This window comes from Peromyscus leucopus, unplaced genomic scaffold, assembly GCF_004664715.2.
Source record: "Peromyscus leucopus breed LL Stock unplaced genomic scaffold, UCI_PerLeu_2.1 scaffold_113, whole genome shotgun sequence".
Classification (NCBI taxonomy): Eukaryota; Metazoa; Chordata; class Mammalia; order Rodentia; family Cricetidae; genus Peromyscus; species Peromyscus leucopus.
Window position 1 is genome coordinate 475,385 of NW_023504259.1, and position 13,964 is coordinate 489,348.

Consider the following 13,964-nt stretch of genomic DNA (forward strand, 5'->3'; position numbering starts at 1 on the left):
TATAACTTGTATGTAAGTATTTCCTGTTAGTGTCCAGCTTCTTACCCCTATGGTCTTTGAAAGATTGACTTTGTTAAATCTTCTCACGTCTGTGTCTTTGCTGGTGCTCAGCTTTGGCTCTGTGACTCTGATGCCTCTTGTTTTGCAGCTTTGGAGACATGCTGTCCTTCACTTTGACGGCCTTTGTGGAGCTAATGGACCATGGCATCGTGTCATGGGATACATTCTCAGTGGCGTTCATAAAGAAGGTAATGTAATCTGTGCTTTCCTAAGCTCAACATTGGTTTGTTTTTTACCACACACACAATTCTCTGCATTATGCATACTTTTAATAATGCTTTCTTTAGTTCTTTATGTTGAAAGATGGAATGATTTTAGTAGTAATATATATGTGGGGAACAGAGCCCTCAAAATGCTGTATGAAAATTGTTTTTTGTCCCACAGAGATAATAAATGGTAGCATGTGAGAACCTAGAGTTAAGGAGAAATCAAAGTTCTCTGCTCCAATTTGCACAGTATAACTATAGATCTTAAGCCCTAAGCACAAGGCAGAGATAGGGCTGACTGGGAATGATGTGGGCTTTTGAAATCTCGAAGCTTACTTTCAGTGACACACCTCCTAATCCTTTCCAAACAGTTCATCAGCAGGAGACTAAGCATGCAAACGTATAAACCTATGGGGACCATTTTCCTCCAAACCACCACACTTGCCTAAGGGCTAACATTACTTGTTTTCCATTTGGTGTTCATCATGGGGAGGAACTACTTTAAATTAAAGGCAGGAGAGAGCCATAGTTTCTGGAACAAGGTGTTGGCAGTGGAAGCCCTTCAGGTCTCATGTTTATTTAAGGTAAGGGCTAATTGGAAGCTAAGGGACTTCTTGACATACTCCTAAATTTTTTCCTTTTCTGTGTCTATGAACTTAGAGGTTAGGTAAGTAAAGGAGAATCGTACTGTTGCTGATTGGCAGAATTGCTAAAAGAAATGATTATTGATCATAAAGTCAAAAGTATACTCATGTTACAAAGCATTCATCTGGAACTGGTAGGGACTGTAGGCAATATATTATGAGACTAGAACATGAATTTCCATGTCTTGTCTTTCTAGAATAAGCCTTAGAGAAACAATTGTACACATGAAGGAACTGGGTTTTCTGGAACTTTATACTATAGTCGGAAGTTTCTCTATGTCCCACCCAGCCCATGGTTGGGACAAATATCTCTCACTCACAGTCCCGTGGCTGCTTATAAAATAATCACTCAGAAGCTTGTATTAGTTATAACTACTTGTCCATTAGCTCAGGCTTATTACTGACTATCTCTTACACTTAGTTTAACACATAATTCTTATCTGTGTTTAGCCATGTGGCTTGGTACCTTTTCTCAGTTCTGCCTTGTCATCTTGCTTCCTCTGTGTCTGACTGGTGACTCCTGACTCAGCCTCCCTCTTCCCAGAATTTCCTTGTCTGCTTGTTCTGCCTATACTTCCTGTCTGGTTACTGGCCAATCAATGTTTTATTTATCAACCAATCAGAGCAACACACATTCACAGTTTACAGAAAAATATCCCACAGCACTTCCCCCCCCCTTTTTTTTTAAATCTAATCGAAAAGGAAGATTTTAACTTTAACATAGTAAAATTACATAAAACAAAACAGTTGTCAAGCAAGAATTACAGTTATAATATCTAGTCTACTTGTATTTGGCAAAATTAAAGAAAATATTCTTTCTATCCTATATTTGTGAGTCTAAAGTTTCATATCTATTTTCTTTTATCATAACCAATGAAAATTATATCTAGTCTTCAACTACATACACCAAAGACCCCAGAAGGATATAATGTTACCTAAGTAAACAGGAAATGCATTGTAAGCAACTTCCAAAATTCTGGAAATGACAGAGACAGCTGCCTGACAGGACAGTCATCCAAAGTTTCTCTGCAATGTTGAGGCATCCTTATTCAGCCCACAGGCCTAGAGTCTCTCAGTCACTTCTCTCATGTCCTGTTAGAATGTCTGGCAGTTTCTTCTGTGAAGCAGGAACCTAAAGACCATTTGCCTTGCAAAGTTCAGTGGTCACCTTCCTATTGGTTCTGCATGTCCAGTTGATACAGCATTTTGTCAAGCAGTCCTGGCAAGAACAGTTTTCTTGCCCAAATGGCTATTTTTCCCAAGAAGAAGATAAACTCCATATAGAATGGCTTCAACACCCATCTTCCTCTTTGAAGTAAATCAGTGCTGCCAGGAGCAGATATGTCTCATTGTCCAGGAAAGTCTAAGTTTTTAAAACATTTTAAATGCCATATTCTGTAGGTCTTTGAAGTATTTGAAGATTACCTACCTAATAAAATATATCTATGTATACCTAGAAAACTTAACTAACATGACTATAAGTTTGACTATCATAGAAGACTAATTATTAGTCTATATTTCTTAATTATCCATTACAATGGATAACTCATAAAATGAGTTACATAAACATAATATCTTAAATGAGAGTGTATATATATATATATATATATATATATATACACACACATACAGTATAACAAAATTAAATTTCTATCAATAAACTAAAATCTATGGCATTATAAAACATTTCAAACATGCCAGGCGGTGGTGGGCGCACGCCTTTAATCCCAGCACTCGGGAGGCAGAGCCAGGTGGATCTCTGTGAGTTCAAGGCCAGCCTGGGCTGCCAAGTGAGCTCCAGGAAAGGCACAAAGCTACACAGAGAAACCCTGTCTTGAAAAAAAAAAAAAAAACATTTCAAACAAATTGTTACTCATTATCCTATCATATCTATCTCCTTTTCTTCTTTAGAAAGATATTGCATTTATAATCAACCCCCTTTAAATAAAAATAAACATCTATAAACAATATTTTGTGAATTTGGGTGTAGCTTCTCATACTACTTCCTGATGGATAGGGTTGCTGGCAATCTTATGGGGAGCCTGAGAAAATTAAGAAGTATGGTCAAGTCGTGACTGGAGTAATCTGTGAGGCTGCATTGTCTGAGCCAGTTGCCTTGAAGCTGATCTGGATGTTGGAACGTCTGGAGACCTCTCAGGGGCGTCTTCCTTGATCAAACCATATTAGCCTGGGAGCAATCCACAGGTTCTCATCTTCTGTGGAAACAAAAGCAGAACCTCTTTTTCAAAGCAACATATCCTTAAACATAAATTTTGAAGTCAAGATACATTTAATAAATAAGTATATATTTAACTTAGCAGCCTTTACAATCAAATGTCTTTCTGTAGTTAAAAATCCCAAAGACAATATAATCTAGACTCTGTTTGTGATTTCCATCTTTGCCTGGCTTATTTTTTATATTACTTTTACTGTTTCTTTAAAGACTTTATTTTGTGAAACCACTTCTTTCTTTATATAACTGTTTATATTCATTTTCTTCTCTCTCCCAAGCCTATGTACATTTTACACACACTGTAAACTATTTAAAGTCTTATTCCATCTAAATCTGTCTTATTGTGAATCTATTGCTTTAAACTGCAGTGGCTAGTACTGAAGCAAAAGCCTTGGCTGCTGACTGCTTACTTCAGGTTTCCAATATGATGGTGGTACATTACCACCAGCTCTGGGAGCCATGGGCACCACCAACTCTTGGAAGCAGTGGGGTCAATGCCTCCATCAGAGCAGCATGTAGCCCAGAAACCATTTTTTTGTGTGTGTCTGTGCTAGCAAAAGCTAAATCCGCCATGCAGTGCACTGCATGGCTTGGAGACACCACTGCACTACTGCAGCAGGAATCCGCCATGCTCTACTCAAGCCCACAGGCCATGAACCCACTATACTGTAGCTCAAGTCTGCATGCCATGGTGTGTCTGTACCTTGGTGTCTATATCTCGGCCCTCATGAGTCATGAAGTAGAAAGCTGTTCTTAGCTCAATTTTAGTATTTCTTTTTAAGTACTCTCAAGTTTTAGGTGGAAAGTCTTGCTACCACATCTGGGCGCCATTATACTTACAGATTTTTTTATCACTTTCTCAATGTATAGAAGGCTTTCTTTCCTAGTCCAAATGTCCGGTTCATCATGTGTCAAAGACCCTCTGGAGAGTGACAACACTGTCCTGAGTAGGAGTTCCTGGAAATCACGTATGCTCACCGACATTAGCTTTCTGGGTTCTCACGTAGTTATTGTCTTCTTCTTCTCCTCTTCCCCCTTCTCCTTCTTCTTTCTTCTTTTGTGCAGCTAAGCCTAGCTTCTCATGATGAGGAGTGAGGACAGTGGCTCAGAGGTCAGCAGGGTCATGGTGAAGGAGAATCTCCTCGGCCAGTGTGGTGTGGGCCAGAGTTCTTTCTTCTCAGCCACGTCTGTGTTCCCCACAGTCACAGAGCCAATAGGTGGTTGCCTATCGGGCACTGTCCACTGTGCCGCTCTCCCTGGCCTTTCCAGCAGAATCCAGGATTCTTGCTTCCCTATGAGCCACCTCCTCAGCCAGAAAAAGATTTATTTTTAAAAGGAAATCTTAGAAGGTGGAAACAGAAGGAACATAGTGACATTTTATTTAAATATATTTTCAAGTAAAATGCTCCTTGTCAGAAATAAGAAATAACAAAGTTTTGTTTTTTAAATGATGTGAGTTAAGTGATCAGAGACAAAGGAAGTAATTTAGTTTTTCTAACTAGCTAGAGAAGCATTCATTTTTAAAAGAAAATCTTAGAAGTTGAAAACAGAAGGAACATAGTGAAACTTGATTTAAATATATTTTCAAGTAAAATGCTCCTTGTCAGGAGTAAGTATAACCAAGCTTTGTTTTAAATGATGCGAGTTAAATGTTCAGAGACAACAGAAGTAATTTAGTTTTCTAACTAGTTAAGATGATTTCAATTTACTTTAAATTAAATTTAAAATCTCATTTAAACTACAGATGCAAAAGCTAACTGTCCTGGCATTTTAAATCAAAACTGAAGTATTTTTAGTAGCAGCATATTTCATATATTGTTCTCAGTTCCATTGCATTGCTACTTAGGAAAATTTGGAAAACAGCAGAAAATTAGTTAAGTTGTGTAAAGTTAACTCTTTTTTATTCATTAGCTGGGTCAGATTCAGCATTCTGAGCACCTGGACTTGTGTGCTGGGACCTTTTCTAAACAGAGGTTTGTCTTGACCAAACCCAGCTAGGAAACCCACAAAGCCACCTCTCCCTGCGGTCTATGGTGGCTTCAATGCCAGTTCACACCGGTTTGCAGAAGCAGCGCTGCCCTGCCAGCCTCTGCCTCTTTTTCCTACAACTTCATCTTTGTCAGGGTGGCTCTAGGTTCTAGCTTACAGACTGGCTGCCTCAGATCACATTTTACAATGCCTGACATTCGTCCTTCCATACTGAGGTGCAGAATGCAGTTGCTTTCGTAAAGACGTGGTGCTTAGAGAAAGGGTGGGCAGCCGTAAGAAAGAAAGGAGAGAATGGAACATTCTGTGTTAGGAGTTGGTTTCTTCTCAGCCAAGAAAAAACACCAGTGCTTTGTCTTGGAGGGAAAGCCTCATACACAGACTCAGAGGACTGGCTCCCTACAGATACTGTCCATGCCGAGGCAAACATTCAGGCATTTCTCTCTTTCCCAATGAGTTTTGTCTTTTGAAACCTGGAGAGATTTGTGAGTCTCTGCAAATTTGACGGTGCAGCTTCATGATCACTATGGATGGCTTTTTAAAGTTTGGATGACATTCAAGAAATTTGAGACCTATAAAGCATTTTCGCTACCATTGGTTGATATTCCTTAGATTCTGTGTGTGTGTGTGTGTGTGTGTGTGTGTGTGTGTGTGTGTGTGTGTGTGTGTGAGAGAGAGAGAGAGAGAGAGAGAGAGAGAGAGAGAGAGAGAGAGAGAGAGATATGCAGTGTGTGGGGGGGTGTGAGTACATACATGTGTGGTGTGGATGTATATGCATGTGTGTTGTGGGGAGGTCAGAGGTCATCTTTGAGTGTTGTTCCTCTGGAGCCATCCATCTTGGTTTTTTAGTCTGGGACCCAAAGCTTGCCAGTTAGGCTAGGCCAGCCAGCCAGTCTCGGGGGTCCACCTGTTTCCCTTTCCCCAGTGAAAGAATTACGGGCCCACACCACTACACCTGGCTTTTCACATGATTCTGGGACCAAACATAGGTCCTTATGCTGGTGAGACAAGCACTGTGCCCCTGAGCTGTTGCTCCAGCCCTGGCCCTTTGCATTTTGAAAGTAACCCAGCATTCCTCTTCCTTACTGCTTTGCATCAATGAGTGGCTTGAGGAGTTGAACGCAAACTTATTACCAACTCCTCCACTGTCACCGTCTTCTGGATATAGATCTGCTTTCCCCAGTCTGTGCTGTGCCTGGCTGAGCTGGCTCACCTGCCTTGCTGAAGCTCAGTGGTGTGTGGGGAGAAGCTGAAAGGTCCAGGAAGCATTGTTAATCTTGTGATGGGGGAAGCACTCTAGAACATAACCAGGTGATCTGTCATCTTCTGTCGCTATAGTCTTATCTATAATTGACAAACTGGGCACAGAGGATGTTTGCCCTTTTGCTGTTAAGGAGTTTGTCTGTGGCTTCCTAGAGGAGACAGTCATTACATTGGCTTAGATCACTCCCTGCTGAAAGTATTGAGGTATTTAAAAGTCTAGTTACAGCCACTGGTAGATAACAACAAAAGGAAAATGTGGGGTTTCAAAGCACAGTTGATGTTTACCTCAGAACATGTGATCCAGTAAACTGGGCAACATACTTTCTACCAGACTTGTGCCCAACTCTGGGTTTATGTAAAACGCTCCTTAGATGAAATGTTTGAGGGTTGCAGAAATGGTTGATACTCTGTGTCAAAGGAGAGCTGATTTAAAGAAAAGAATTATGAAGAGTATTTCTATGAACGTGAGCAATGAGGCACCTAAAATGAAGTAGGGTGAAGATGCCAATGCCTTACACGAAAGTAGAGATCCCAGGCGATCACCCCACTCAGTGTCCCATTGTGTGAGGAGAGAGTTAATGTTCTGTGAAGAACTTAAAACCTATTTTAAGAAGGTATACTTCATTGCAGAAAACATTTGAGAGGACTTGCTGAATATTTGGAGGAAATAATTATTGTCAGAGGATATTTATGGAAGTAAGTGGTGAATTTCCTTTTAATGAAAAAGTTGACGAGGCTAGAGAGATGGCTGAGCAGTTGAGAGACTGGGTGCTCTTCTAAAGGACTTGGGTTCAAATCCCAGCACCCATGCTGCTGCTCACAACCATCCAGAACCCCAGTTCCAGGAGATCTGACACCCTTTCTGGCCTATGAGGGCACCAGGTACACAGTGGTGCCTAGATACACATGCAGACAAAACACCCGTATGCATGAAAAGAAAATAAAAATGAAAAGAAGCTTGAGCATTGGAAGCCAGGCATGGTGCCTCATGCTTATAACTCCAGTTCTCACACCAGCATCGAGAGCCAGGGCATGATGATTACTGTGAATTTGAAGTTACCCTGAGCTACCCAGCAAGACTTTGTCTCAACGAGAGAAGAGGTAGGGTTTCTGGAAGGCCTGGGGGAGAAGGCATTTGAGCCCAGGGGAAACTGAAGGGGGTGCTTTGGGTACAGTGGGTCATTGTTGTGTGGACACATGAAAGCTGTCCAAGGGTGGTGTGTTCACAGGGATGGAGGGTGGGGAACTGGGAATATTAACCAGGAATGGTTATGGAAACTCGGGAAGTGTGACAGTTGGTGAGAAGGAAGAAGTCAGGAGACAGTGCTCTTGTTTCCATGCCATTTAATGTTGGGCTGCTGTGACAATATGCAAAGGATGTGACCTTTTGAGTGCCAAGAATAAGCAATGTGCTTCATAATTCATGCCCTTTGTCCGTCCCTACTGGATCATAAGGAACCTAAAGTTAAAGCTAGGTTGAGTCCCGTTCATGTATAGTTCTGAATCTACAGGACTGACCAAGTCCGTTGTAATTGGATCTAGTAATGAATAAGTAAATCCTGAAGGAATGAGAAAGGAGGTGAAGGCTGAGGGTGGAGGGACTTGACAGTATCAGCAGCAGACTCTCGGGTGGCACCCTCCCTGCATCCGAAGGCACATTTCAGCAAAGGGAGGCAAGAGGGGATGCGAGAATTAGTGGGAAGAAAATAAAAGCGTTGCCAATGATCTCCCCTTATGAGTTTCCTAATAGCAGCTTGAAGAATTACAGTGGGGTCATAACAAGTGATGGGGATTGAAGGGGAGGGGAGGGGACGCACACTCTGTCCAGCAGGGACCTCACTTAAGTATTCAGACAGGAAAACTGTGAGGGCGACTGGACTTCCGTCAGTAAACAGTGGATTTAAAGAAAGAGAGGTGGTGTTCACATGGAGGATTTTGTAGATTGTAACAGATGTGAGAATTGAGGCAAGAGCTTGCCAGGGACAGTAAACACATTCGAGTGAGAGGAGCTGAGATGGGCTTTTTAAGGATCTTAAAATCCCCACACACTTCCTGTAGTTCATGCTATAAAAACAGTTTGTGGAGTGTAAAACCTCCTGTCACTGTGGTGCTTCATTACTTCCCATGGCCACGTGGATCTGGTGGGAGAGAGTCAGCCACTACCCCATCCCCGCCTTTACCACTGGCCCTCAGATGGAGACCATGGCATGGTAGCTGGAAACTGACAGGGCCCCTCTGCGTTTTATCAGGTTCAGGAATGGAGGGGGTTTGGAGGAAAGGGGTATGTGACATGGCCCAAAGGAGAAGCTGGTGTTGACAGAGGAAGCCGAGTGTTTACCCATCATAGACCCAAGCCAGGGAGCTTTTAAGCCTTCCTATGTCGATGTATAATAATCACTCTTTAGTATGAGCTGTCCACAGACAAAATAACTTATAATGAGATCTCTAAAATGAAACGTTTATGGTGTATTCGTGAAATTATTAAGGACACTCCACGTAGTTAAAAGGGAGGTTTATTTTGTGGGGTAACTTACAAGTGAATGGATAGGTAACAGGGTCTGGGAAAGGTGTAGCGCAGTCCTATGATGTTCTCTGGAGAACTCTGCTTGGTCTACCTCCAGCATCCAGGGTCCAGGAACTAAGAGAGCCGGCACCGAATCTCGGGTCTCCAGGCCTCTCTTGGCCCCACCTCGTAGGCATGACAGTTACCAAAGCCTCAATGGGGGTTGGAACTTCCAGATCAAAGCTGGAATGGCTACCCACTACAATGGTGCTCATTGTTAGGACTGCTATGAGCCAATATTCTAACCCTGTGTTTTATTTCCCTTTTATATTGTGATTTATTATATTTAGGTTTTACTGATTAATTTCTTAAAAAATATGTTTTACATGCTAAACTATTATTTTAGCACTGCTTGTTTAAGTGACTTCTGTTTGCTATACCTAAGAAGGAAGAGAGGAGTTTACTTTAGTCACAGGAAATTGAAAGCATAGGGATTATATATTTTTTTTTAATTTTGGAATATCCAGAAAGTGGGCAGGTGTAGAACACTTAACTACTTTTAAGTTATATTGACAAGTATGATTTGTGTGAGTCCCCTAAGAACATAAAAAAACACAGTAAGAACAAAGTCAGGGTTATGTGGGTGAAGGAGCAAGTTAGAACTTGAGAAGGAGTGGCCATTGGCAATGTTGAAATTGCTGTTTTAGACAGGAGGCCTTACTATGAGTCGGCTTCTGAAAGCTGAAACTCAGAATAGTAGTCCTGGGAAATCTAGTAGTATGGTCCTTACAGTGGCGGTCAGTTGTTGCTGAATCCTAACATGGATAACTGTGTTTTGTGATGCTTCATGAACATGGTTAACGCCACGTGTGACTTGTTCTTTTGCGGTATGTTTGCATCCTCGGTGCCTGGCTCCTCACTTCTTTGTTTGGCTTTCCATCCATGCATGAGCAGTCATTTGTGCCCTGATTTTATTTTCAGATAGCAAGCTTTGTGAACAAGTCCGCCATAGACATCTCAATCCTACAGCGGTCCTTAGCCATTTTGGAGTCAATGGTTCTCAACAGCCATGACCTCTACCAAAAGGTAGCACAGGAGATCACCATTGGCCAACTCATCCCTCATCTTCAAGGGTAAGCATGCTAGGCACTCTTGTGCCATGTTTCTGGAAAACCATCACCATGATGGCCTGGTAAACACCGCGTATTGGTTTAGTTACATGCACAAAAAAGTTTTGATTTGGTACCAAACCAGGTGCTACTCTTCTCTGTCATCACGCTGAAATGGCACAGTGACTCTCCCCGCTCCACCTCCCCAGTCCCAGTGCCTAGACCATAGACACCCCCGCTTTGGTAAAATTTGTAGACCTGTGTTTTCCTTCTTATAAGACTTAATAGGATAACTTTTTCCAGATTCTCAGAGTCTGTCCTTACCTATATAATATTTTCTGTGGTACGATGAATATTTTCATAATTATTTTGACATTTTAAATAGGAATTTTTTTTTTTTAGATTTAAAAAGGTGCCGGAGATGGCTCAGTGGTTAAGAGCACTGACTGCTCTTCCAGAGGTCCTGAGTTCAATTCCAGCAACCACATTGGTGGCTCACAACCATCTGGTGCCCTCTTCTGGCCAGCTATCAATATGCGTATACATAAAAAAAAAATTAAAAAAAATAAATAAAGTTTTTACATAAATTCTTTGAGAATTTAATGCACGTATTTTGATTATATCCCCTCCCCCAACTCTCCCTGATCTTCTCCCCTTGCTACCACCCCATTTCCTGTTCTGTCTCTCTGAGTCCAGATCTACTCTTCTCTTCCCTTATTGGCACTTTCTGCATTCCTGGCTTCTGTAATTACCAGGTTATATATTGAAACCTAACGATTTGGAGCCAGGCTCCATGTGTGAGGAAGAACATGTGGCATTTTATCATTTTGAGTATGGGTTACCTTAACTAAGGCGTTTTTTAAGGGAGGCTTCTTTTCATCAATAAAATGATGATGAATAAAACACATGCATTTTCTTTTCTTCAAAGCCTAATTAGGATGTGGAAGTTAGACAACTACTCTCAAACCCCATCATCTTTGGGGGCTTCCCCACGTTTCTACTCTTTGATAAACCAGAAGGATGCCTCTGATGAGAGCACCACGAGGACTTGAATATATTTAAATATTGGTGGCTGCTGGCGGCAAGAAGCATGGTGAGCTAGCTCCCATAAGAAGGGAGGTGGCTAGAAGGTTAGGAAGATGCCTTGTAGAGTCCAGAAATGATTTAAGGAGATGTGTTTTAGAAAACACTTTTGGCTGGCATCAAGGTGACCTGGTTCCCAAAAACTCCACCTCTGTTTCTCTCAGGTCACATTTGCTTATTCTTAAGAATAAACCCAATTGAACCATGTGGGTGCTGGTCTAGGGGTAATGGCAGGGCTCAACCCAGCTGTTCTCAATACACTGCCGATGCTGACTGACGTTTGTAGTATACGTTGGATGGCAATTCATGTGGAGGTGGGGGAGGGGCGGAATTTATAATCTATAATTGAAGTCAGAGAAGTTGTGGACTTCAGCCTCAGAGACTCAGCTCACTCTCCAGAGGATGGTTTTGTAGGCAGCCTCACTGAAAATGACACTGGTTTCACTGTCTCTGAATGTGAACCATGTTGACTTCACTGTTAGAATTTTTATTGCTGAATCTCAGGGCCCATTTGCAGTTCACTTCACTGAAAAAGAGCCGTTGTTCACAAGTGCCACGCTAAGGTTGGAGGTGCAGTGTCTGCTTCTGTCTTCTGTACAGCAACCCCGGGAAACGGCGTCTTCCCCGAGTGTGGCTCTGAGGCCCGTGGATTCTGCCTTGAGCCTTTACTTCCTGTTGCGACTTGGCTTCCCTCAGATCTCTGTTTCCTTTGGAATGTCTGCTCCTTCCATTGAAGAGCACATTTTTAAAACAAAAATGCCAACACTTGCTGCTATTACAGTGTTTCTGTTTGCCGACAAGTTTATAGGATCTATAACATTGCCATGGGAACAAAGCTGTTTCCCTTCAGATAAGCCCGGGAATGTTGAGACAGCTACAGCTGCTGTCTCCCATGTATCAGGCATTGAACAGAAATCACACACACACACACACACACACACACACACATCTCCATATTATCTGGTACTTGTTTTTAATTCAGATAAAGAAGAGAGAGTTAGCCTATTGGCCTCATGCACTTCTGGCCGATCTCTTTTGATCAACTAGTAGAATAGTAATTGTGCACCTGCTCTTTCTAGCCAGGCATGCTGGGAATACATTACCAGTGCTGCCTGCATTTTTTAGACACTGCCTTTCTCATCTATGGCAGGACTGCTGTGTTTGCTTGTGATACTGAGTCTTCCGTGGCTGACCCAGGGCTAGCCTCTTCTGACTTCCTGTGTTGTTTGGTCTTTCCAGACAGATCAAGAAATCCAGATTACACTATTGCTGTAATCAACGCGCTTTTCCTGAAGCCCTGACGAGAGGAGGCAGGTGAGTCACAGTTCTCTAGTCCTGAGACTGTGATCAGGATTGGGCTAGTAACTCTCCTTGAAGAGATAATTTCTTCTTCCCCTCTGGAGCTATCTACAGGTGGTGCTGCAGAGCAGCCGTGCCCTGCAGGTTTGCCAGCACAAGGGAGGAGAAAGAGCTGCAGATTCATAAACACTTGGCTGGGGAGGAACGTTAGGAGTGTGGAGCAAGAAAGCGGAAGTGTAATCCAGGCATAGCTGGGAGCATGAAGAGGTAGAATGTAATCCAGTGCATAGGCTGGAGCATGAGAGGTAGAAGCAGTGTAATCCACTGCATACAGAGATCATGGAGAGTAGAAGCAGTGTAATCCAGTGCAATAGACAGAGGAGAGGTAGAAGCAGTGTAATCCAGTGCATAGCTGGACATGAAGAGGTAGAAATAGAAGTGTGTAATCCAGTGCATAGGCGGGACATGAAGAGGTAGAAATCAGTGTAATGCATAGGCTGGGAGCATGAAGAGGTAGAATCAGTGTAATCCAGGCTACTGGGAGCATGAAGAGGTAGAAGCAGTGTAAACCTAGTGCTTAGGCTGGGAGCATGAAGAGTAAAAGCAGTGTTAATCCAGTGGCATAGGCTGGAGCATGAAGAGGTAGAATCAGTAATCCAATAGGCAGCATGAAGAGTAGAGGGTAATAAGACTGGAGCAGTGTAACAGTGAGCTGGGAAGAGGTAGGAACAGTGTAATCAGTGTTAGGCTGGAGCATGAAGGAGTAGAACAGTGTATCCAGAGCATAGGCTGGGGACATGAGAGGTAGAAGCAGTGTAATCCAGAGTATAGACTGGGACATGAAGAGGTAGAAACAGTATAATCCAGTGTATTGGCTGGACATGAAGAGTAGAGCATTGCTGTGGGTGGAATCAACGTGGAAGCCCGAGATCTGTTGTCACCGGATGTTCACTGGGGTCCCCATTTGTGCCCAAGTAGTGGGGAGAGGGTAGGTGAGAAAGAGAAGGGACTCTATATTGCCCCACTGCTTGAGATCACACTTTCAAATGTCAGGGAGCCCTTTGCTTGGTGATGTGCTTCTACGGGCTTGTGAATGTGCTGGGAGACTGTCAAAAGGAGGAACACTTTAAATATATCCACATTAAACTAATCATTAGATAGATGATCTTCCTGGTCTATATAGTTTGAGTTTTTTTTTTGAAATGGAAGAAAGACCATTGCTGAGGTGATTTGGAGAAAGTGCCATTTTGCTGTCTTGGAATCTAGCGCATACTTGAGGAGTATTCTGATTTAGCTGTCAATGCAGCATATGTTACCTTGACCACAGTCCTCTTCCTTTAACACCTGGATAGAAGGATCCTCTTCCCCTCTCTAGAAAGGCCATCAAGAGTTCTACAGTGCTGCAAAAGGCCCTGTTTCAGGAAGATAGAAAGGCATCCTGCTCTTGCATTTATTTTATTTTTTTGTTTCTAAAGGTTTTAAACTTTAGCCAATAAATGTGATAGATTCTGGCTTGGTTTCATTTAGAGTCGTTAATTCACTCCAGATGCTATTCCTGCACAGTGACTTGTGCCATTT

General features: G+C 42.4%; 1 protein-coding gene across 1 annotated transcript in view; it reads left to right on the forward strand.

Annotated features, from left to right (window-relative positions):
* The window catches only part of LOC114685540 (engulfment and cell motility protein 1-like), a 35,338-nt gene extending 25,156 nt beyond the window's left edge, over window positions 1–10,182 (forward strand). Inside the window, exons 3-4 of the mRNA XM_028860179.2 lie at window positions 149–248; window positions 9,877–10,182. Coding sequence (XP_028716012.1) covers window positions 149–248; window positions 9,877–10,032 — 256 coding nt within the window. The 3' untranslated portion in view covers window positions 10,033–10,182. The remainder of the gene's footprint in view (window positions 1–148; window positions 249–9,876) is intronic.
* The last annotated feature ends 3,782 nt before the right edge of the window (window positions 10,183–13,964 follow it).